At 48.4% G+C, this 26,272-nt stretch overlaps 1 protein-coding gene across 2 annotated transcripts in view; it reads right to left on the bottom strand.

Annotated features, from left to right (window-relative positions):
* Window positions 1-26,272, bottom strand: part of LOC144784260 (mitochondrial Rho GTPase 2-like) — a 1,917,079-nt gene that overhangs the window by 1,789,632 nt on the left and 101,175 nt on the right. For both annotated transcript variants that reach the window (XM_078662926.1, XM_078662927.1), the window contains exons 5-7: window positions 25,043-25,213; window positions 21,240-21,363; window positions 11,822-11,892 (exon numbers count right to left, since the gene is read on the bottom strand). In XM_078662926.1, the coding sequence (XP_078519052.1) occupies window positions 11,822-11,892; window positions 21,240-21,363; window positions 25,043-25,213 (366 nt within the window). The remainder of the gene's footprint in view (window positions 1-11,821; window positions 11,893-21,239; window positions 21,364-25,042; window positions 25,214-26,272) is intronic.

Below are 26,272 nucleotides of genomic sequence, written 5' to 3'. Positions count from 1 at the left end.
ACTAAATGTTTGTTGCAAAAGGTCTAGTAAAAGAATTATAAAAGTTTATTACTAATAGCGGGTGGTGATCCTTAAAAATCAGCTCCACTGCCAGGATATGGAGGGAATTACACTCTAAGCGGCTCACTTTATAACCTAAGTCAAGAGAAACCAATAAGAGAAGACCTCACCTGGCACATCCTGACGCGGAGGGGACTCCATGCTTAACGAGTGAGGTAAAACCATCCAAGTGAAAGCCTTCACCTGTATCCCATGTTTCTTGTTGTGCAATTATTGGGCAGCCCTGGAATGTCCTACACCAGAGAACGTCATCCCCCTTGGTCCCAACTCCTTGTACATTCCACGTGAGTACCCTCATGGGGGTGGGGTGGATCTACGGGGAAGTTACATCAGGAGTGGGAACAAAATGAGGCTTCTCAGGCGGCCTTATATAACACACTCCTATGGAGGGCAGCCTAGGAGGCGAGACACTACAATTTCTGGGAAGATGACTCTGCTAGAAAATGGGTCAGGATCTGGGTTCACAGATAAGGGAATAATATTGCACACAAGTCGTGTGATCTTGGCCCCTGCAAATCTTCCTCAGGTGATGATTGACAATCTACAGCATCTAGACCCTGGTGGCTATGCAAGGGTTCATACCTATTTGACAGGGTTAAGGCCAGACCAGGGCTCTTGGTTTGATTTGATTTGGTCATTTTAGATGCCTGCAGACATGGACTTTTTGATGGAAGAAAATTAGCGGGCGGGTAGAAGTACTGGTGGGGGGGCTATCCTAATCAGTGTTTTAGAGCAGCCCTTGAGCTCACATTCCATCAAAGCATCAACTTTTATAGGATATCTCATGTTGACTATCACACAGTAACCCCCAATGTTTTTCTCCACCCTGTGGCCCACCCAGCCCACTCTGCTAGCCATGATAATGTTCGGAGATATTCGATGGCCATTCACAATGTTCATATTACACCAATGGGTAACCTTGTGTACCAAGTCCAGTGTAGTTTCTTTGGTCCCCATTGTGGTCGAAGGGACTACTGCCAAAGGTGCAGCCTCTGGGGGGAGATCTAGGATCTCGTAACTATTCACTAAGGATTTATCAAGGTAATTAGTAGAAGTCATATTAGGTACAGCCCCCTTCGCAAAGGAACTGCTTGGACCATCTTCCCTAGCTGCGTCACAGCGGGGGTATCACCAGATGACTTGTTGGTCATGCTCGAAAACCTGGCCTTTTTTGATACCCATTGTTCCTGGGGTCCAGTATTTTGCATATTTTGAGAATATTGAGGTTCAGAGGGCATCCGAGTTGAGTAACCTGGGGCTGCTGATTCTTCCACTGTGTCTGTTCCTTCTGCCCCCCTGTCAGGCACCTGTAGCTTGCTGTTCCCGACAGGGCCAGTGTGACCACCCCCCACTGACTCCCCTACAGTGAGTTGAGAAGATATAATCGAATCTTGCACCAAACCCTCCAACTTTTCCCATATTAGCCTTAAGAAATTTTCAAATAAGGATTCCAGTTTAGGTATCAATGATATGTTTTGGATCAGGTGGAGTTACAAGTCTTTCAGGCAGCCTGTTTTCTTCCTCTTGATAGGGGGGCTGGGAAAGGGATCCTCTGCCAATCTTATAGCTGTCTCTAGCGTAGGATCAATTGAACAAGTTACTTACCTTCGGTAACACTTTTTCTGGTAGATACAGTATCTGCCTGTGGATTCCTCAACTTGTGAATATCCCCCTGCGTCAGCAGCATCCGGAAATTCTTTTTGTAGCTTCGCGCCGACGTGGACCGACGTCACAGAGGCACCGACCCCATATTAGGCCCACGCCGGCATGATGATATCAGTTCCGCCCTTTTTTCCATGCCTTCGAGGCACACGGACGGACCAATGACAGTAGAAATATACATAGTATACACAGTACACAATGTACAAATAACACACACAGTGCGAAACCAATGCAGGAAAGCAAATTGTAATAAACATTTCCTTTGACAATAAAAATATATATACAATAAGTAAGGTATATAAGAGTGGACAACGGGGAGGCGGGTGAGTCAGTGAGGAATCTACAGACAGATACTGTATCTACCAGAAAAAGCGTTACCGAAGGGAAGTAACTTGTTCTTCTGATAGATACATCTTCCAGTGGATTCCTCACCTTGTGAATAGATTCCCACAGCAGTCCCCACTCCCGGAGGAGGGTGTCCACTCTTCTATACCAAGAAATCTTGGAGGACAGAACGCGCAAAGTGGCCGTCCCTCCCCACCTCGGTATCCAAGCAGTAATGCTTCGCGAAAGTGTGGAGGGAGGCCCAAGTCGCGGCTCTGCAAATGTCCTCTACAGGCACACCTCTAGAATGAGCAGAGTTTGCAGACTTAGCTCTAGTAGAATGAGCCCTTATACCATCTGGAGGTTCCTTACCAGCCAGGGAGTAGCAGATCTTGATGCATAAAATTATCCATCTTGAGAGCGTGCGCTTGTGCACAGATCTTCCTTTCCTGCAGCTAGCAAATCCAACGAACAGCTGGTCCTCCAACCTGAACTCTCTTGTCCTGTCCAGGTAGAAGCTCACCGCCCTCTTAGGATCCAAGCGATTAAGCCGCTCCTCCTCCTTGGAAGGGTGAGGGGGAGGATAGAAGGTTGGAAGGGTAGCAGATTGCCCCAGATGGAAAGGAGTTACCACCTTCGGCAGAAAAGCAGCCCTGGTCCTAAGAACCATGCGATCAGCATGAATGGATAAAAACGGGGGCTTTGAACTAAGACCTTGAAGCTCACTTACCCTCCTTGCCGAGGTAATTGCTACAAGGAAGACTGTCTTGAAAGACAAAAGTCTCAAGGGACATGAGTGTAAAGGTTCAAAAGGTGAACCCATCAAAAATTTAAGAACAAGGTTCAAGTCCCATTGAGGTACAATAAAAGGAGTGGGAGGAAATGTATTGGTAAGGCCCCTGATGAATCGTAAAACAATAGGTGACTTAAACAAAGAGGGCTGGTCAGGCAAACAAAGGAAAGCCGACAAGGCAGACAAATAACCCTTAATAGTTGCCACCGCAAAACCCTGCTGGGCCAAGGAAAGAGCAAATTGAAGAATAGTGGACAAACGAGCCCTTAAAGGGTCAATGGACTTCTCCCCACACCAAGCAACGAACTTTGGCCATCTATAGGAATAAATGGACTTAGTGGAGTCACGCCTGGCTGACAAAATGACATCCACCACATCGAGTGGGAGAGCAAAGGAACTCAGGTTGCCCCGTTCAATCTCCAGGCATGCGTGACAAACCCTATGTAACGCTTGTACTGAAAGCCCCCTTTTGTTGTTTCAGAATTATTCCGGTGTTTCCCCTTCTCTCCACGCAGTCAACGTGTTGGCTGAGAAGGTAATCTTACTTATGGGTAGCCAGTCGGAGTATTATCTTGGCAGATATATATACTTTATACAGTTGCTGACACCTTCCCCATATTCCCTTTCAGGTAACCCTTTACCCAGTCCTCGTCCTGAGGAGAACCTAGAACAAACGAGGTTCGAAACGCGTTGACCCCAAGCCTGTGTTAAGAACGGAGGGTGCAGCTAGGGATAAATTCATACCACTCCTGTGGGCCCTACCTGCAATTTCTTATAAATTACTATTCACAGGTGTTGTGTGACAGGCAGGCCATTCCACCTCAGTGTCCGCCCTGTTCACATGTTTTGTTACCAAAGGACTGGTTTATTTCTGAAATGAATTGTAAAAAAAGTGTTCATTCTGCAAACGTATGTCTTTGAATTCATATTGTATATTGTTGTTGGTGTCATCACAATAATTGTATTATATTGTCATTCATCATTTTTTCAAGTGTATGTTGCCTTCAATGTGATGTACATATATTTGTTGTATATATTTGTATATATTCTTCTAAGTTTTTGCACTAACTGTTGTGACTGAGTGTCTATTTGATGCCATTTTTTATGGAGTAATATAAAAGTTTTTTTGAAAAATACTTAAGTTGTTGGGAATATCTTAACCCTTGGCTGCACAAAACTCATTGGTTGTGTGGGTATACACTTTGTTTTCAATTATCCTGATCAGCCATTTTGTTCTGTTTCTCAAGTATTGAGGTCCAGGTTGGTCAGTTGTAGGACCCTACACCTTTATTTGTGTACTGTCTCATGTGCCAGCGTGCATGGTTGACCAACAGAATGCAAGAAGCCATCAGACCAAGCAGACGTAGGACCTTCAGGACCTGAACAACCGCTCCATTGTAGAATAAAGGAATCATCTCCTGTATGTCGCGAATCCTTTGAGGAGGATGGAATGCACGGCATACAGTAGTGTCCAGTACCACACCTATGAACAGGTTGCGCTGGGAGGGCACCAGGTGAGATTTGGGTACATTTATCGAAAAACCCAACCTGTGCAACAACTGAGTTGTCTCTTGCAGATGATGGAGCACCTTCCCCGGCGACTCTGCTTTGATCAGCCAGTCGTCCAGATACGGGAATACAGGTACCCCCGACCTCCTGAGATGTGCTGCCACCGCTGCCATCACCTTGGTGAAGACTCGAGGCGCAGTAGTAAGACCAAACGGAAGGACCGCAAACTGGTAGTGTTGTGACCCAACCGTGAAACGGAGATACTTTCTGTGCGACTTCAGGATGGGAATATGAAAATACGCATCCTGCAAATCGATCGACACCATCCAGTCTTCTTCCAGCAGCGCTTGAAGAACCTGAGCAAGGGTGAGCAGCTTGAACTTTTCCTGTTTCAGGTAAAGGTTCAAGATCCTGAGATCCAGGATTGGCCGAAGCCTGCCATCCTTCTTGGGGATCAGAAAAATACCGGGAGTAGCATCCCTGACCCCTCTCCTGCTCTGGAACCACCTCTATTGCACCTTTTCTGAACAGCGCCAGGACTTCCTCCTGCAGGAGAAGCAGGTGGTCCTCCGAACAAAAACCCTGGCAAGGAGGGTAATTTGGGGGAAATTCCCGAAAGGGAAGAGCATACCCATTCCCCACAAGATTGAGAACCCAAAGATCCGATGTAATCAATTCCCAATCTCGTAGGAAATGGGTAAGCCGACCCCCCACTGGGCCCACATGATCCGGAATGGCGGATCAAGGGCTGCTTTGCTGCGTTGGCAGGGGGCTGGCATGGGGAAGAGGAGGAAGAGGAGGAAGCTTGACGGCCTCGAGAACGGGCTCTTTGCTTGCCCCTATATGTCCTGTACAGCGTGTTTTGCTGCTGCTGCGGCTGCTGCTGTGTTGACTTGTAGGATCGAAAAGAAGATCTGCTAAATCCTCTAGAACGTCTCCCAAAGGTGCTCCTGGTCTGAAGGCCCAACGACTTAGCTGTCGCCCTGCTGTCTTTAAAGCGTTCTAAAGCAGTGTCTGCCTTTTTGCCAAATAAACCAGACCCGTCGAATGGAAGATCCATCAATGCAGACTGGACATCTGTCGAAAACTCACTCGATTTTAGCCACGCAGCTCTCCTCGTTGCCACGGAAGAGCCCATGACCCTCGCCACAGAGTCTGCCGTGTCCAATCCACTCTGAATCACCTGCCTTGCTGCAGCCTGAGTGTCTGAGATTACCTCCTGGAAGTCTTTTCTATCCTCCTCCGGTATCTTGGGCACCAACTGTTTTACAGTGACCATCAGGGCGTGGATATAACGCCCCATCAGGCAGGTCGCGTTTGTGGACTTCAGTGCCATACTGGCAGAGGAGAAAACCTTTTTACCAGCCTGATCCTGTTTTCTTGACTCCTTTTCTGCTGGAACCTGTGGAAAAGCTCCCGTTGATCTTTTGGAACAGGACGCCTGCACCACCAAACTCTCAGGCAGAGGGTGAGTGGACAACAATTCTGGGTCATCAGGAGCAGCTCTATATCTCCTGGCAACAGCCCTATACACAGCAGGAGCTGATACAGGATTCTTCCAAACCTCTAAAATTGGTTCTTTAAGGGCATCATTAAAAGGCAGCAATGGTTAATAATAATAATAATAATAATAATAATAATCCACATTTGTAAAGCGCGCAATCACCCGTAAGGGTCTCTAGGCGCTGGGGGCCGTCGGGAAGATTAAGCAAGCTATTGCCCAGAGTCACAAGGTGCTGGGCTAATCTGCCGCCGGTGCTGGGGATCGAACCGTGATCCCCAGAATCCAGTCACTGAAGATGGTGAGTGAAGGACCTCTGTGAGAAGATTTGATTTAAACTCAGCAGTAGGTAGAGCAATGTTCAATAAACTTGCAGCCTTCTTTATCACGACACGGTAAGGAGCCACATCTTTAGGGGGTTCATCCGACACTGAAACTAAATCCCACTCAGGGGACAGTTCAAGGCCACTAGCCACTGTCAGGTCCTCAAATGGGTCCTCAGACTCCTGCAGCTCACCCTCCTCCAGATTCTCCTCACAAAACCTCTCTTCCTCCATCAGCCTCTGGGCTTCACGCCTCGACCTGTGCTTCACATTCGAAGCCGACGGATCCACTGTCCACTCCGACGGAGCCGGTGCCGGCGCCCATCCCGACGTCGGACGAGGAAGAATCCCACGATGTCGCTCAGGGTTCGGCATCAGGGTTGATGGAATCGGCGTTGAAGGATTCGGCGTCGACGACTTCGGCGTCGATGGCTTCGGAGTCGAAGGCCTCGCCGGCGTCGGAAAATGCCAATGCGGCGCCGGAGCCGGCATAAAGGGCATAAAGGGCGCAGGTGCATAGGTTTGGGGAACACCCAGACCAAACGCCATCGGACCCGTGGGACCAGCAGGAGCCCCAGAGGGGTACATAGCCCTGGAATGTATACCAAACATTACATTTAGGAAATGCGTCAGATCCTGACCTGGAGCCGGGAAGGCTGGGTACGAACCACCAGGCTGCTCTTGAGGGCGTGGAGTCGAAACGACATCGAGTTCCTCTTCAGGCTGGTGCATCTGAGTTGACAGACCCTCGGGCAACTGAGCCTCTCCCTCTCCAACCACCTCCTCCTCACCTTCATCCTCCCGACCTGAAGGATGGAATGGAACCGGAGATGGATTCGCTGTCTGCTTCGGTGAACCTGGCGAATTCGCATGCAACGCCTCACCCTCGGCGTCCTGTTCTTCCGAAGCCGAAGATACCACCACCTTCTCAACCAGCTTCGCCTGCGACTTCGGCTTAGAACCCGAGTTCTTTTCTCGAGCGATGTCGGGATTCATGGGTCCTCTTCTTATGCTTCTTTTTAGATGATCTCGAAGTATGGGCCGAGGACGAGTCCGATCGCGACCTCGAACGAGACCTTGACCTCGAACGTCGAGTCCGCGACCTCGATTTCTTCTTCTCCTTACTTCCTTTAAGCTTCGCCACAAGAAGCTTAGCTTCTCTCTCCCGGAGGGCCTTAGGTGTCATCTTCCTTCAAGACTGGCAGTCTTCGACGTCGTGGTCGGAGCTTAGACACCATAAGCAGCATTCATGTGGATCCGTAATGGACATGGTTTTGCCACATTCCCCACAGGCTTTAAACCCGGTCTTCCTCGAAGACATGTCGAAAGAGAAGACAATGAAACACGAATAATACAAAGTAACAAAGTTACAGCAAATGCTACGGACGATCCCTAGACAACCGTTAGCGTTGACGACGCGAAAAAAAGGGAACTGATGTCATCACGCCGGCGTGGGCCTAATATGGGGTCGGTGACGTCAGCGGAGTCGCACGCGATGCCGTGCCTCTGTGACGTCGGCGCGAAGCTACAAAAAGAATTTCCGGATGCTGTTGACGCAGGGGGATATTCGCGAGGTGAGGAATCCACTGGCAGATGTATCTATCAGAAATGTCTATATTAGCCTCAGGTGTTTACATTGGACCGGGATTGGCTCCTACTACTTAACAGCCAGTCAATAGTGGTTGTATAGAGGTTGATTTACCTATCTCCAGCAATAGCCTTCTTTCTGTAAGAGCTATATCCTTGGAGATAACACTGGCCGCCCTTGTTAGAAGAGGCAATAGTCGCAGTATTGTTACCCCCCACTCCTCCAACTGTTGTTTTTCTTTTGCCCATGATTGGATTATTAGCAATTATGTGTTATTACTGACTGGGAAGGAGTATAAATATGACTACACAAACAGTACCTTACATTTTTTTGCCACCAGGAACGTGGAACCAAGGGACCTAGCCCAACCTGGCCTCCTCTGGTCTCTGACGGGCGCAGACGGGCCTGCCATTGGCTCGCACTCTGGTGTGAACTACAGAAAGGACAAAGGAGTGACCATCCCCCCTATCCAGTTCCTCCCTAGGGAGGTGCTCAGAGCTCCTCCAGGTGGCCACTTGATTTTGCCATCTTGAATCTTGGCCCCTGAGAGCATCTGACTAGCTAGGCCACCTGAGGAGCGTCCCTGACCTCCTCTGACAGGTGGGTCACAGCAGAAGATGACCTTCCCCCTTTTAGGGTTACTTAAGGGCTCCCCTGAGGGTAGGTCCTTATATTCATCTGGACTCCACCTTCAAGAACTGACTGCCTGTCTTCTGAAGATCGTCTTAACGCTCTTCTACTGTTGGACACTGGCACTCTGCTGCTGGATCGAGCCAGGACCAAAGACAAGACTGCTCTGGTGGGAAGGTTCCAGCTGCAACTTAGTCTCCGTGCTCATCCAAGTTTCTGCAACTCAGTGGCCATGCCTCCTCAGAGTCAGCAAGGACTCTGCATGCATCCAAGCAAGAAGGAATCTCCCATGGAGTGAAGAAGTCACTTCCCTGCATCCGCAGGCACCTCAACTTCGATGACCGGTTTGCTGATTCTGCTGTCCCACGAACACCTCCAGGCTCTGCAACACAGGCGGTAGTTTGTTGGCTCTCCAGAGGCCTGACAAGTCTTGCCAGCAACTTGGAAGATTGCACTCCCTCTCCAGCCGACCTGAACAGCATCCGTGTGCACAACGTCTTGGTGTCGTAAGCAAGGCTTCCTGACTCTCCTCACTAAAGATGTTCGTGATCCAAGAAGCCCCAGCCTGATGCACCGCACAGCTCCAAGAACGACGTCCTCCATGCAACCTTTGCACTGTAGGCCTCCATCTTGTGTGTGCTGCTGAGGCTTCCATGAGATTCCCTGTGTCTGCTGCCAGAGGGTCCTTGAGGGGGCTTCATCGAGTCCTGCTGGCTCTCCTGCAGGTCCTGACTTACACTTGTTGTGCTAGTCCCACAGACAATGCTGGTCTGCAACCAAGCATTTTTTGCTTTGACACAACTGTTGCAGTACCAAGGCTTGTTGGTGGTCCTGCCGGCAACTGACCTTCCGGCTTTTGTCATCCATCATGGGACAGCTTGTGGACGACTCCTGTGCTCCTGCATCATCGTCTGGGCTTCACAGCTGCTTTATCAAGACCGTCATGCTACAGCAAGTACCTCTGACAAGTGGTGCATTGTGCCCCTGTGCTTCCTGGACACCTGCTGGTGGTTTAGACTCTGGCCCCTCTGCTTTCAGGTACTTCTCGTCCAGAATCCACATTTACGTTGAACCTTGCTGGTCCACGAGTTGCTGCAGCTACCGGACTTCCAAGATCCTCCATTGGCTTCTACGGGCGGTTCCAACACATCTTTGCACCTATGCACCCAGGCTCCCTGGTGTAGGTATCCTGGTCCCCTGGATAATCAAGGGTGGGATGGCTCTCCAACCTCTCTTGATCCAATTGGTGTCTCCAGGGTCCTTTGGGTAGGGCCCTAAAACAAGAAAATACCAACTGTGATTTACCCTGTGTTATCCCATGGACGTTTGACTCGGTGTAACCACTCTACACCCAAGCGGCTTGGGGTATCTAGCTACTCACCTTTGGTGGTTCTGTGCCTTCCCTGGGCTCCTCCATCGTTGGGTATTAATCTTGTTTTGGTACTTACCGCTTATATCACTTTCTTATGATATGATTTGAGGCTCCCAACCCCATAGGGCTGCGTGTGTTTTTCTATGCTACTTACCTGTTTCTGAAGTATTTCTTATGTGTATTCGATATCTATGGGTATGAGACTAACCAAGTTACTTCCTATTGTTGTGTAATAAATACTACAGTATTTTTATAACCTTTAGTGTGGTTCTTTGTTGTGTGCAAGCTTGCTGACTATGTGGTAGAGGCACCCGCTTTACACCCTCCTGAATAAGCCTTAGCTTCTATCCACAGCTACCCCAGAGCTTTGCTTATCAGAGACCAAAACACTAACACTAAGGGTTGCCTGGACTCAGTGAACAATGCCTCACCATAGGTGGACAATATAAACTGAGCCAGCCTCCTTTAGTAATTATTCCAGGTTGCAACTTATCTGACAAAGGCATCAAAGGTGTTAAAGGTGTCTTTGGGTATGATGAAATCTGTGCATCTGTCGACGAAAGTTCCTCCGTCAACAAAGTTTTCTTTGCATTTTCTACTATCACAGTTGATTTCTTTGCAAAAATTGGTGTTGATGGTGTTCTCGTCTTTAGTTGACAAGGCTTCCGCCAGCAGTGCTTTCGGTGATGGAGCTGCTGTCGTCGATGTCCTCGTCAATGGGATCGCTGTCAACAGTGGCTTAGTCTTTGATGAGGTAGTCAACGAGTGCTTTGATGAGTCTTACACCATCAGGGACGGAGACCCTGGGGCCGTCTTCGGCGACGATGTCGTCATCGACAGTAGCCTGTAAGTAATATGGTCATCAACACTGTCAGAGACGACGACATTATCATCGGAGATGCTGCTAAAGAGAATGTGGAAGTTAAGGTCGGTGATGTCATCAACGACATTGTCATCGACGGTGATGACATTTGTATTTTTTCCACAAAAAGGGCTTCTGTCGTCGACGGCAGAGATTTTGAAGACCTTTTGACAGAAACTTCTTTTACAGATGGTATTGTAGGTTCTGAGGGAATCTTTGAAGAAGATCTCTTTGGTAATTTCTTATCAGACTTTTGAAGATGTTTAGGTGCCTCATGGTAAGATTTTTTAAGGGCCTTTTTAGGTTATTCTGAAGGCTCCTTTTCATAGAATCTATCTCTTTTATGAGATTTTCCAGAACTTGAGGAGTCATCACTCTCTTCCCCAGAGACAGGCTAGTCTTTTGTCTTAAGTCTCTGTAACCACAACAGTAGTCTTCCCTCCCTGCCCTTCAGGGTTTTCTGGGGGAAAGTGAGGCACATTAGGCAGTCTTTGACTGTGTGGTCAGGACAGAGGCAATATATGCCCTGTTTATGGGGATCATCAGAGTGTAATCTTTTCTTGCCACATGTGCTGCATGGCTTGAATAACCCCCTTTTGAATGTTCTGACATAGTCAGGTAATCCTAGGCTAATATAATAAGAGAAATACAAATCTGACCTGAGAAGAATCTTCTAGAAATTAGTTGGTTTGAAGGATAAACTGAGCAGAGCTCAGAGAGACTCTAATCACACAACCTTCTGTAGAACATCTGATGTACTAGCCTTGGTTGGGAGTATTCCAACGGGTGCTGTCGCCTGATTGGTTATAGTTAAAGTTTGGTCCTTTGTTAAATAGGACTCAGATAGATATTAAAGTGATTGTTCACTTCCATTACAGCCTAAGATAGTGATACATACTAATAAGGTACCATGCGACTCCCACTTTGACGACGGGGAATGATTCAAGCATGTGAATCTATGAAAGATCCAATACTGGAGAAACTAAAGTCTGACTTTCTCCATCAACACTAAGGCCAGCTCTACTCTCAGTAGCAAACATTCTAATCTCCATTATGAAGTCCTCTGCTTCTGATGCACTGACCACAGAATTCATTTGGAAAGGCTAATATTAACTCCTAAACCAAACTCCGAAAATGATGAGAGATGCATACAGGACTCCTACACCAAAAGAAAATATGGCCATATCATATCCTTACCATGGTCTGAGTGACTTGAACATCCTTTTTGAATGGAATCAAACGGCATCTTGGAACCATCAGAAGGAAATCTAAAGCAAAAAACATGATTATACAAAGACCTGAAGCACCTCAATTACCTACTACCACTCTAATTTGTTTTCATACCTATTTAGCATACTGACTGGTATATTCATACATACATACTTCATTTGGAGCTTGTGAGACTTGGCCCTTTCCCCAAAAATTTTCGCCTTTTATTCCCCTTTTAATTTAGAATGCCCTCATGGTAACAACAATGTATAGGCCTTGTGTAGTGAGGAAAGCCCTGTGTACTGTGAAACTGATGTTAAGGTGCAGGTGACTTATACCCCTAACATGGCTGCCACTGACCACTGCTGCTGCAGCGTGGTTTAGTGGGTGCATTCTAGTGGTCAGGGCCTGGCTGGAACCCTCCAAACAATGTATCCATCTTAGCCTGCCAGCCTGCCCACAGGTAGAGTGGTGGAACCTCCTGGAAGCCTCTGGAACCTTCTGGAAGAGGTGAGGTGACACCAATGGCCACTACTAACTGTCAACTGGCACTATAAAAGGAAAGGGAGGGAAACTCTCTGAGGGGAGACCTGGGGAAGAACCTACGCAGGAGGATAGGCAGTGAGGGTCAGGGCAGGGTCTTATGATACTGGAAGAGACAGGGCCTAGGTGTTGCCTTTCAAGTGTTGAGGTATCCTGTACCCCCCCCTCTGATCTAGCCCCGCGGAAGGAAACCCCCAAGGGACCACTTGAAGGGATTGGCCGAGAAGAACTTGGAACACCAGCCACCAATTTATTCCCCCTTCAAGGAACAAGAAACCAAGCAACTAAATCAAGGAACAAGTAACCAAGCAACTAAATCAAGGAACAAGTAACCAAGCAACTAAACTAAGGGCGCAAGAAACATCACGCCAAGAAGAAACTAAGCCACCACAGGACGCTTGAGGAACCCACCAGGTATTGGCACTGTGTCGCTCCCTGTGCCCCCCTGACGCCACCTGGGGCCCCTGCGCTAACCTGCCACTGCTGTGTGGCTTGTCCTGTGAGCTGCCTTTATTTTAAATCCACTAATGACAAGCGCTGTATTGTTTCCCTCATCTGGAGAAGCGCTGTATTAGTGCCTCTAAGCGCTATCTTGTATGCCCCAGAAGAGCTGTGAAGTTGTGAGGCGCTGTACATCTGGTAGCTGTCATTAGTGACCAGCACTACATCAGCGAAGCGCTGTGTGCCCAGGACCCGAAGTGGCTGCCGGGCGCTGTGTTAGAAAGCGCTTCTGTGCCCAGGATTACTGCCACTGGTGTGAGCGCTGAGGCTGTGAGGAGCGCTGTTGTAATTGCCCCCTTCGGAAGCACTGTGGCTTGAAGCGCTGCTGGGCCACAAGCGCCGTAAAACCCCCTCCACGCGCTTACCTGAGGCGCCGAAGAATCTCCACACGTCCGGTGTCAAGCGTCAGCATTTTGACCCTCCTTGGCAGCCCCCGTGTGTAGGAGAGGGTCGCCGGAAGCTTCCACCGGCCGCGCCTGGCCTGCCTGACCGGCCCGACCCTCGAGTGAGGTCGCGCCCGTACCGTGTCCCCCTCGGCGGCCCTCGGATGCCAGGAGAGGGCCGCCGCATCCAGCGCAAGTCATTAGGCCGTGCCAGGCCTTGAAGTCGGAGACGCCGACCACGTGACGGGGCGCCGCGTCTCTAGCCGCGCCTCCGCCATCCTTATCTCCGGATTGGTCCGCCGAGCCGAGCCACCCAGTTCCCGGCCCGAGACCCGGGGAAAGCCCGGCCGGGCCCAGCACTCATCGCGGAGGGGGGCCGTGGAGCCCAAGAGCCCCCTCCGATTTGTCCCACCTGCCGGCGCCGGCTCAGAAGGAGCCTGTGTGCCCCCACCTGCCAGCACCGGCCCCTGGAAGGCCGGTAATCGAGCGAGAGGCCTGCCAGAGGGCCTACTCGTCCCCGAGGCCCCGAGGAGCTGCACAAGGGCCCTGGAGGGCCGAAGAGCTCAAGGTAATCCCCGGGGAGGTGGGCGGAAGGCCGGGGAAGGCCCGTGTTCGCCCCTCCCCGGGAGAAACTGTTGTTGGGTCCCGTTGGCCCCCAAAGAGCCTCAAGTGGTGACAAGGCCTTGTTAGAGCCCTAGACTACCCGGGCCCACCGATTTGTACCCAGTGACTGTCAGGCCTGAGAATAGGCCTGCCCTCATTTATATGTTTCACCCTGCATAAGGGGATTATTAGCCCCAGTTGGGAAGATTTGCCTGCTTGGGCCTGAGAACCTAATGAATTGGGCAGCGATGGTTTAGCCCTGGGCCAGGGAGTTCATTGCTTCATTCACATGCTCATTGAGACTGCGTTATTGAATGTATAGTGAATTGCTTATGTAGAAATGCTTTAAGGCCCTGGTTAATGAAATATTTACAGGAAATGCGTTAATGAAATGTTCACTTTCAGCCTGATGTAGGGCTTCTAGGGGCCGACGAAAATACTTGGGGCTGGCTAATTAAATGTTTTACATTTATGGAAATGTTTTACCTGTAATCTCTTGATTAATAGGGGGAAGGCCCTGCCTGTTCAGGCATCAGGTAATGGGATGGTATGTTATGCCTAAAGAAATACTTTACGCCTAATGAAAGGTGTTGTCCTCATTTGAGGCAATGTTTACTCCTGCCCAGGGAAGGATCTCATACCCCTGCTATAACAGAGATCTACTTACACCTGCTCAATGTAGGGATTTCTACTTCCCTGATGGAATGTTGGTGTAGCCCTGATACAGTTAAACCTGCGCAAGGGGATGGTTACCTATATTGCAATGTTTTCTCCTAGTTAGTGCTGGCTAATGTAATGGTTATCTGGGCCCAATGAGAAGTTCTCCCAAAGGGGTGCCCAACCTTGTTATATGGAATAATTATTCTTAATGAAATGTTTAATTCCTATTACAGGAGGAGAGTTACGTCCACATACTTTTGTGGCAAATGAAATGTTTCATATTTAAGGAAATGTTTGAACTACACTTAACGAATTGTTTATTCCTACAGCGGGGAGATGTTTCTGTTATGGAACTGTCCCTTTGTTTACCTGAGGAAATGGATAGTGATGCTCAATGCAGTGTTGTTCTTATGACTTTGAGATGTATTCCTTTCAGGTGCTGACCAAGAAGCAAGGCGTAGGTCGGGCCTGTGTTCCACTAAAAATGTATTTAACTATTTATTGATCCAATATTTAATATTTATTGCAGAACGGATATTTATTCATCCAATATTGATTGCAAGTTTTGAGACACATGTATTTTAAATGAATCTATGATTTCCCTGATCCTGCTCTATCTAACTATTTATCTTAATACAAATTACTTGTTTTTATACAAGCTTTGGAGTGGAGTCATTTATTGCGTGCCCAGGTTTCTGTCTCAGTGTGAGTGTGTGCTGCATGATCGCTTAACACATGTGCTTTCGGATGCCTACCCGCTCGTGCCGTGCTACCCTCGGGGAGCTGGTGATCCCAGTTCCAACATATTAGTGTCGAGCGGTGGGATCCAGGACCTGTGACCATGCAGCACCCTCCATTGGGACAGGGTGCACAGCAATTAGGCTGCACAATTATTGTGTGTGCAAGCCTAAGTAATTGACCCCTCCACTGTCTAGCCTGTGAGTGTATCAGGGCCTGTTTGACCTATACTGTCACCCACATCCTAGAACCTTTTCCTGAATTATCTGAGTCCCCACCTGGCGTACTGGAGTGTTGTCAGGGGATGGGGGTGCCTGTTGGGCGGAGGGAAGAAGGAACTCCGTACCACTTTTGGGGCATGGGTAGGACCCACCCAGAGGGGAGAGGGGATGGGGACAGGAGGGGCAGGTCACACCCAGGGAGGCGGCCACACCAGAGAACCCTGAGAGGGGGTGTGCGTTGTCAGAGAGGTTAGAGCATGAGAGGGAGAATGTGAGCCTTGCAAAGGAATGAAAGGAAGCTGGCACACAGGCTTCAGCTAACAGAGTCAGAGCTGAAGACCTTAGAATCATGTGTGCCAGGTACTTCCATGGTGGCAGCGTACCCGAGGTTCGGGGTTTGGACCAGTCACGGGGTGTAGAACCTGGACTGGGGTTTCAGGTGCAGGGATTGCCTGACCTGGAGGGTGGGGTACCGGTAACTATGGACCCTACCGGTGTGACTTCCAGGGGTACCTATCCGGGGAGGAGGGTGCGGAACCCTGGAAGGGGGTGCAGAGGGAGGAAGAACTCTCCTCTGGCACCGAGCCAGCCACAGGGCGCAGATCCTGGGTTGGGTGGCCAGGTTCAGGGGTTGTCTGACCTGGCGGGAGGAACCTCTGTATTCAGAGTCCCCCCAGTTGTTGTGACTCTCAGGGGTACTACTCCAGGTGGGAGGGTGCAGAACCCTGGGAGGGGGTGCAGGGTGAGGGAGGACTCGCCCCTGTCACCAGGTCAACTTAAGGGTTTAGACCCTAGGTTGAGGAGGAGAGTGGAAAGGGTACTACAGGCCTGGGGCTACTGCCCCCCACTCAGAGAGAGCAAGGGCCAGAGACATCTGAACTGTGTAGAGGTCAGTCCTGGCCGCATCCCACTAAGGAACACCAGTGGGGTGGTTGGATTAGCGAGAATGTCATGGTAGGTATTGGGCCTGCGTCCACCTTTTTCCGCCCCAAGCAGGGAAGCCCATCAAGGGAATGATCGGTCTACCCTGGCTTTTGGCTGGGGGGGAGATGTGTGAGACTTGGCCCTTTCCCCAAAAATTTTCGCCTTTTATTCCCCTTTTAATTTAGAATGCCCTCATGGTAACAACAATGTATAGGCCTTGTGTAGTGAGGAAAGCCCTGTGTACTGTGAAACTGATGTTAAGGTGCAGGTGACTTATACCCCTAACATGGCTGCCACTGACCACTGCTGCTGCAGCGTGGTTTAGTGGGCACATTCTAGTGGCCAGGGCCTGGCTGGAACCCTCCAAACAATGTATCCATCTTAGCCTGCCAGCCTGCCCACAGGTAGAGTGGTGGAACCTCCTGGAAACCTCTGGAACCTTCTGGAAGAGGTGAGGTGACACCAACTGCCACTACTAACTGTCAACTGGCACTATAAAAGGAAAGGGAGGGAAACTCTCTGAGGGGAGACCTGGGGAAGAACCTACGCAGGAGGACAGGCAGTGAGGGTCAGGGCAGGGTCTTATGATACTGGAAGAGACAGGGCCTAGGTGTTGCCTTTCAAGTGTACCCCCCCCCCCCCTCTGATCTAGCCCCGCAGAAGGGAACCCCCCCAGGGACCACTTGAAGGGATTGGCTGAGAAGAAATTGGAACACCAGCCACCAATTTATTCCCCCTTCAAGGAACAAGAAACCAAGCAACTAAATCAAGGAACAAGTAACCAAGCAACTAAATCAAGGAACAAGTAACCAAGCAACTAAACTAAGGGCGCAAGAAACATCACGCCAAGAAAAAACTAAGCCACCACAGGACGCTTGAGGAACCCACCAGGTATTGGCGCTGTGTCGCTCCCTGTGCCCCCCTGACGCCACCTGGGGCCCCTGCGCTAACCTGCCACTGCTGTGTGGCTTGTCCTGTGAGCTGCCTTTATTTTAAATCCACTAATGACAAGCGCTGTATTGTTTCCCTCATCTGGAGAAGCGCTGTATTAGTGCCTCTAAGCGCTATCTTGTATGCCCCTGCGAAGCGCTGTGAAGTTGTGAGGCGCTGTACATCTGGTAGCTGTCATTAGTGACCAGCACTACATCAGCTAAGCGCTGTGTGCCCAGGACCCGAAGTGGCTGCCTGGCGCTGTGTTAGAAAGCGCTTCTGTGCCCAGGATTACTGCCACTGGTGTGAGCGCTGAGGCTGTGAGGAGCGCTGTTGTAATTGCCCCCTTCGGAAGCGCTGTGGCTTGAAGCGCTGCTGGGCCACAAGCGCCGTAAAACCCCCTCCACGCGCTTACCTGAGGCGCCGAAGAATCTCCACACGCCCGGTGTCAAGCGTCAGCATTTTGACCCTCCTTGGCGGCCCCCGTGTGTAGGAGAGGGTCGCCGGAAGCTTCCACCGGCCGCGCGCGCCTGGCCTGCCTGACCGGCCCGACCCTCGAGTGAGGTCGCGCCCGTACCGTGTCCCCCTCGGCGGCCCTCGGATGCCAGGAGAGGGCCGCCGCATCCAGCGCAAGACATTAGGCCGTGCCAGGCCTTGAAGTCGGAGACGCCGACCACGTGACGGGGGCGCCGCGTCTCTAGCCGCGCCTCCGCCTTCCTTATCTCCGGATTGGTCCGCCGAGCCGAGCCACCCAGTTCCCGGCCCGAGACCCGGGGAAAGCCCGGCCGGGCCCAGCACTCATCGCGGAGGGGGGCCGTGGAGCCCAAGAGCCCCCTCCGATTTGTCCCACCTGCCGGCGCCGACTCAGAAGGAGCCTGTGTGCCCCCACCTGCCACAACCGGCCCCTGGAAGGCCGGTAATCGAGCGAGAGGCCTGTCAGAGGGCCTACACGTCTCAGAGGCCCCGAGGAGCTGCACAAGGGCCCTGGAGGGCCGAAGAGCTCAAGGTAATCCCCGGGGAGGTGGGCGGAAGGCCGGGGAAGGCCCCATGTTCGCCCCTCCCCGGGAAAAACTGTTGTTGGGTCCCGTTGGCCCCCAAAGAGCCTCAAGTGGTGACAAGGCCTTGTTAGAGCCCTAGACTACCCGGGCCCACCGATTTGTACCCAGTGACTGTCAGGCCTGAGAATAGGCCTGCCCTCATTTATATGTTTCACCCTGCATAAGGGGATTATTAGCCCCAGTTGGGAAGATTTGCCTGCTTGGGCCTGAGAACCTAATGAATTGGGCCGCGATGGTTTAGCCCTGGGCCAGGGAGTTCATTGCTTCATTCACATGCTCATTGAGACTGCGTTATTGAATGTATAGTGAATTGCTTATGTAGAAATGCTTTAAGGCCCTGGTTAATGAAATATTTACAGGAAATGCGTTAATGAAATGTTCACTTTCAGCCTGATGTAGGGCTTCTAGGGGCCGACGGAAATACTTGGGGCTGGCTAATTAAATGTTTTACATTTATGGAAATGTTTTACCTGTAATCTCCTGATTAATAGGGGGAAGGCCCTGCCTGTTCAGGCATCAGGTAATGGGATGGTATGTTATGCCTAAAGAAATACTTTACGCCTAATGAGAGGTGTTGTCCTCATTTGAGGCAATGTTTACTCCTGCCCAGGGAAGGGTCTCATACCCCTGCTATAACAGAGATCTACTTACACCTGCTCAATGTAGGGATTTCTACTTCCCTGATGGAATGTTGGTGTAGCCCTGATACAGTTAAACCTGCACAAGGGGATGGTTACCTATATTGCAATGTTTTCTCCTAGTTAGTGCTGGCTAATGTAATGGTTATCTGGGCCCAATGAGAAGTTCTCCCAAAGGGGTGCCCAACCTTGTTATATGGAATAATTATTCTTAATTAAATGTTTAATTCCTATTATAGGAGGAGAGTTACATCCACATACTTTTGTGGCAAATGAAATGTTTCATATTTAAGGAAATGTTTGAACTACACTTAACGAATTGTTTATTCCTACAGCAGGGAGATGTTTCTGTTATGGAACTGTCCCTTTGTTTACCTGTGGAAATGGATATTGATGCTCAATGCAGTGTTGTTCTTATGACTTTGAGATGTATTCCTTTCAGGTGCTGACCAAGAAGCAAGGCGTAGGTCGGGCCTGTGTTCCACTAAAAATGTATTTAACTATTTATTGATCCAATATTTAATATTTATTGCAGAACGGATATTTATTCATCCAATATTGATTGCAAGTTTTGAGACACATGTATTTTAAATGAATTTATGATTTCCCTGATCCTGCTCTATCTAACTATTTATCTTAATACAAATTACTTGTTTTTATACAAGCTTTAGGGTGGAGTCATTTATTGCGTGCCCAGGTTTCTGTCTCAGTGTGAGTGTGTGCTGCATGATCGCTTAACACATGTGCTTTCGGATGCCTACCCGCTCGTGCCGTGCTACCCTCGGGGAGCTGGTGACCCCGGTTCCAACAGAGCTTTTGATAAACACAAAGTTCCAAGGCTGTTTTTGAGATTTTCCTAGAGTAACGGGTGACTGATTAGTTAGATATTCACATAATAGTGTTGAAAGCATTGTACGTGTCGGGTCCTTCACAAACCTATGTAATTTAATACTATGAGGAATTTTTGGTGGGGAGGGAAGTGGGTTGGTGGTTTAAAATAGATTTTTTGTTACACTTGTTACCTATAGATTTGACCAGATGGTATGCTGCCCATAACCAGATGTCTTTCACTGCTGTTCAAATCATTTGTAGAAAAGAGGTAAGATGCCTTGGACCCCGACTATTAATACTTTGTAGACATATACATTAATCGTAGTATGTCCTAAAAACCATTAGTCTTGGTTTCGGTTTGTTTTTGTATGTTGGTACCTTATTTGTCCTGATGAAGTCCCGCTTATAAATAATGTTATCGGTCGAAATGTTGACGTACTAACCTGCTGATTGTCATACTGTATAGTGCTGAAAATTCAACTTACATTTTGACTGTTTTTTATAAATTGAAATATTATTCAGTCAACATTGTTATTGTAAATAACACCAGTGCTCTTCTGTTTACATCTGTCACTGTATGGCCTCTGTCTATCTGGTGATACTATGCAGTAATTAAAATAACTGTTTATTTACACTTGCATGTTCGCACATTCGATTTATTGCCAAAGACCTCTGGTATGTTTTTAAGCTTCATCCAAGAGAACCATTGTTTCTTTGTTTGTAGTGTACTCAGGTTCCCAGAAATACCGGGTTGCCATGTAATACTAGTACAAAATGCTGGCCCTGACACAAAGGAGGTAATTGATATATGACGTACACCCGCTAAACATTTTGGGGAAAAATGGGGTCAACTCCTCAGGAGAATCAGACATTATTGGCTTGGCACAAATTTCTTTTCATCCAATTTGTGAGAAATGTGTGTTTTAGAATGCACAAAATTGAAACCATGTTATCATAATTTTCTTATGGGGAGAACGCGCCTCTAAGCACTCCTAGAATAATTGGGCTCGATGTCCCATCCTCAAAGATCACCAGCCACCACTGGACCACTGCCATAGTACATGCAAACAACTTCTCATCACTAGGGCCTCTAAAAGTATCTACCATTTCTCTCTTCTCAATCCGTTACCATTTTTGGCCTCACTTTAAAACAAGAACACCTACCATAACGTTTTAGCTACTTGGGACTCTATCCCACATCAGCACTTCTTAACAGCGAGTATCCATCAACCATCTCTCAGGCACCTAACCCCTTTTCAGACAACCAGAATTTCAAAACTGGGTGGTCGCATCCTGTCGAAACCTCTCAAAGACTGCACACCACTTCAGCTCTTCATACCTGTCCTCAGAGAGTGTGAAAAACATTCACATCATACCTGATGAAGTCATATTTGTCGTGCCAGTTTTCATCCTTGCCTACAGGAAATGCCACTTCTCGTGGCATAGGTGAAGACCCATGAGCAACTAAGTTTGATAGTCTGGCTTCAGAAAATGTGACACCTGCAGGGAAAGAAGGCACAAACACAAAGATGAAAAAGTGCATATCCAAAAGTAAAAATTAGTAAGCAGTGCTCGAATTTACTTGGGGGTCCATAGAGGTCTCAAATATGAGACAGCACATATTCCCTCAGACCAAATGGAACCATTAAAAAGGTATCAGAGAGATGCGCATCCTTTCTAAAGTTACCCAACATTCTTCAAACCTACAGTTAACATTCTTGCAAAGGAGGACGTAGACTCTTGTTCCATCACCAGAGGAGCATAGCTCATTACTTTCACTGACACATTCTGAAATTAGAAGCCTAAGACTAGACTCCACAGAAGTCAAGACAAACTCCAGAGATATTTACTCTTGGTCTAAGATGTCAACCTAGTGGTCAGCATGAGACTAAAGAGTCCTGGAATGATCAGAGGACAGACAAAACAAAGTTGTCAGAAACAATTTAATGCATGTGAGAGGCCTGCATGAATTGCGTAAAAAATATTCGCTACCCTCAAAAACAAAATCAGGACTGTCTATGCCAACCGGCTGGAGAGAAACAGACCCAGGCGGGACCATTTAGGTTTCAATGCATACAAAAGGGATTGATTTTTACGTCTGGGAAACTAATGTTTGAGATTAGCAGTACAACTACTTGATAATGTAGGTCTCACACAAAATGATTATGATGTATGGGAATTTGAAAATCAAAATGGAGGCTAGAGACCAAATTATTTTGCTTTGCTGCACAGGACAGCAAATGCCTTGAAAGTTATTTTGATTGTGAAGGAAGTTATTTTGAAACAAATGGAGAAGTGGGCTCTCATTCCGTTTTCCATTTGATCACAAGTAGGTGGAGTGAGTACTTAGGGGCCCATTATGATGGCGGGCGGATTACCCCCGCCAGGCTGGCGGTGGCCACCGCCAGCCTGGCGGGGGCAATCCGCCTGCCATCCACTCACGTTTTCCCCCCGCCATATTAGTATGGCGGGGGGGACCTCGGCGGACGGAAAGACCGTCCGTCGCTTTTCCGCCCCGGTCGCCTTGTGGCTGGGGTGGAAAAGGAATAATATGGTGGCGGTGTCTATCAGACACCGCCAGTCATATTATCATGGGCATTTTTCAATGCCTGCCGCCACGGAAAAGCATGCGGACTTCACTCTGGGGGCCCCCTGCGGGACCCAGAGTGAAGGAGAGTAGGGGGGTGCACACGGGGGGTACCTGTGGTACCCCCCCTGCATTTGCATAATCAAAGCGGCAGGCACCGCGCAGTGCCTGCCGCTTTGATTATGCAAATGTAAAAGTGCTTTTTAAGCATTGTGGCGGGCGGTGCTGAGAGCACCGCCCGCCTCAATGCTTAACATGCAGGATGTGCCCGCCACTGTGGCGGGCACATCCTAATACCACCCCCGGGACCCCCGCCCTTATGGCGGGCGGTCCCGCATACCGGCAGGATGGCGGGCGGACAAAGTCCGCCCGTCATCCTAATGACCCCCTAAGTGTCTGCTTAGAAGCTTATACCGAAGGGGGTGGGGACATAGGAATAGAATATAGAGTCTACTTCAATTGCAGGTCAATCTACAGGATTTAATTTTCTCAGGAAGCAGGAGGCTAGAGCTCAACTCTCTTGCAATCAGAGGAAGTGACTGTATTGGAAATTAACTTGGAAGAGCCTCCAGACACTACATATTCTCACTCAAGAAAGCAAATGAACCACCTTAATCTCTTTTAGCATCATACACTTATCTGCATCTCAGCAGGATGAGCACAAAAAACATGTGTATGAAAGAAAATACGTAGGAAAACTATAAATAAGAAATCATTTAGGACAAACAAAGGATAAACATTTGGTGTCCATGAAGCAGACAAGTGAGCAGAAAAGAAACTACTTCAGCAAACCAGCACTAAGACTTTAAAAAATCAAAAAATCGAAAAATGAAAATAATATGCCTAAAAAAAGTTTAGCAAGCATATTCAAAAGACAAGATTTTAAGTATTCTCTTGCAGCTGGCATAAACAAATACACTAAAACTGAGCTAGTTGAGCGAGGGTTTGATTAGTATCTTGAGAATTATTGTAATGTTTTAGTTGCAGCAACCAGAATATGCTAGACATAACGTATGCAAAATTTCTCCGAGAGACCCCCCCTCTGAGACTATAAGAAGAAGCTGAATCAATAGATTGAGACTGAGAGACAAAAGGCAAACTAAAGATGAAAAAAAGACAGACAAATAAAGAAAGACAGACAATGGGGAGGAGGTCGGAGATTTGGACAGAAACAAAAAGAGAAGTGAGACTGTGTTTGTATGTGTTATGTTATGTTATGTTATATGGGAATTTATAACGCGCACGACTACTCTTGAGTAACCTGGCGCGATGCGGAATCAAACAGATGGCAAGAAAAATGAATTAGTAGGCCTGCTTAAAAAGGTGAGTTTTGAGGAGCTTCTTAAAGCATCTTAAGTCCTGAATGTGGCGCAGCGCAATAGGGAGGGCATTCCAGAGGATGGCTACTTTAACCGAAAGGGACTGGCCGCCCATCCTGGCTCGACGAAAATGAGGGGTTCCCATCAGTCGATGGGCGGCCGACCTTAGGAATCGACGAGGAATGTAGAAGGCCACTCTTTTCCTAATATAGGAGGGGCCAGAGTCGTGTAAGGCTCTATGTGCTAGGACAAAAGCCTTAAACTGTACCCTCTGGGTCACCGGCAGCCAGTGGAGAGTGCACATCTGTGATCTTATACTAGTTCTCTTAGAAATGCCAAGAAGGAGTCTGTCAGCAGCATTCTGGATAAGTTGAAGCTTATTAACCAGGTATGCCGGGATGCCAAGAAAGAGCGCATTGGCATAGTCAAGGCGGGATAGGATGAGAGCCCGAGCGACCATCTCCTTGGCCGGCTGGGGGAGCAAGGGAAAGAATCTGCCTAAGGACTTGAGAGTCCCGAAGCAGACGCCCGTGAGTCTCTTGATGTGCTCCGTAAACCTAAGGTCAGCTCCAAACCAGATGCCTAGATTCTTGGCTGGGCCACCCTCGGATAGAGGTCGGGGGAAATCAGGGGGCCACAAAGCTTCTGTAAAATGAGAGGGAAATTGCCCATATAGTATAATTTCTGATTTCCCCTCATTACATTTTAATTTGGCCTGAGCAAGCCATGTAAACACGGCGGCTAGGCATCTTTGCGCCGTATCAGTGCATACATCCGAGTCGTCCCAGGTAAACAAAAGCTGGGTGTCATCGGCGTAGGCCATAATCTTAGCACCCAATTCCTCGGCCAGGAAGATCAGTGGGGTCATATAGATGTTGAAAAGTAGCGGGCTCAAAGTTGAGCCCTGAGGGACACCCGTCTGAACCTCTCTGGCCGAAGAAGAAAAAGGAGGCATCCAGACTTGCTGGGAACGGGAGTTTAGAAAAGATTCCAGCCACGACCACACTGAACCAGAGAGGCCGATGGACGATAGGCGAGCAAGGAGAAGCTGGTGAGGTACCGTGTCGAAGGCGGCAAAGAGGTCCAATAAAATCAGAGCCGCTATATGCATAGATGAGTTTGAGAGAAAGAAAAAAACAGAAAGAAGAGACTGAAACAAAGGAAGTGCCTGACAAGAAAGGGGAAGAAAATAGTGAGAATGAGCAAGACAGAAGAACAAGAGCTATAGCGGTGAGAGAGAGATAAGGCTGGATAAACAGTTCTAGCTTTTTACCTGGTTCGAATAGCAAGTCACTTGTGACAAGGTTCTTCACCAGGAGGTTGGAGCAGAGTTTCACACTCTTCAGGTGACTGTAACGGCGATTCAAATACACCGAGAGGACATACTGAAGGTCAAACAGGAGGCAAGTCCAGCGCACCCCAGCAGGGGCTGGGCCAACCAGATCTGCAGGAAAAAAATGTTTAATAGGGTAGAGACTAGTCAAATTGTTCCGCAGCAAATTAGAGTTGGCCATGGCCATAGGCACCTCAGTACCTTGTACCTCAGGTGATTTGTGCTGGAGCTCAACAGTGTGTCAGTCCCACAAAAAACACAACTTAACAGTTCCCAACCTTAACAAACCTGCCTCACACACCTGACTGGTCACATTGCTCTCTCACAACACACCTTGATGAGCAATCTGCCTGCAAACCTTGCTGGATACCATACTCTCATTCATCATGTGTTCAACCAACCTTTGCATATTTCTCATAAAGCAGACTTCCCGTTACTCAGCTGTTGAATGTCCCTTAGCGCACCTTCTATTCACTAATGCTTTGAATGTCCTAAAAAAGCACTTAGAAAACCAAGTTTAAATTGAACTGAACAACACAGTTTATTTAGTTATCACCAGGCTCTAAAACATAATTTGTCACAAACATTGAAGGTTAACACACAGTCAAATGTCTCTCAACACACTGTGCAAGGCACCCAGTCCTTAAACACTAGCATCCTGCTTATTATAAATCTCTGGATGAAGCTTACCATACAATTTTGATGTGCGACATCCAGCCTTCACACCCAACCTCCTTTGACACACCTTGTCAGTTATATTCACATACATCCCACCTTCAAAGCAGTGGTCACATGACCATCAATACCTAGCCTGTACCTGTCACACAGTAATCACACATTTTGCAAGGGATGGTGAGGAATTAATGTGGGGGTTGTACCTCAAAAATATTTTTAACATCTAAAGTCATTTATTTTGGTTTTTACTTCTGCTGATGGCATGGTCATAGGCTAAAACTTAGCATGATCAACGGTACTTAAAATACAATCTGACTGTTGTGCACGGCATGGCTACCAATCCCGATGGTCACTGGTCATAGGCCACTGTGTCATGTGTCTTAGTTAGGTCCGAGAAGATATGCTGCAATTTTTCACCATGCACACGTTTCCTAAATTGCCTTCCCTTTCACGCAATGACTTTTAACAAACATTTGCGTGTGTGACAAAGCTGGA

Source organism: Lissotriton helveticus, chromosome 10, assembly GCF_964261635.1.
Source record: "Lissotriton helveticus chromosome 10, aLisHel1.1, whole genome shotgun sequence".
Classification (NCBI taxonomy): domain Eukaryota; kingdom Metazoa; phylum Chordata; class Amphibia; order Caudata; family Salamandridae; genus Lissotriton; species Lissotriton helveticus.
The sequence above is the reverse complement of the archived record's forward strand: the minus strand, read 5'-3'. Positions and strand labels throughout refer to the sequence as shown.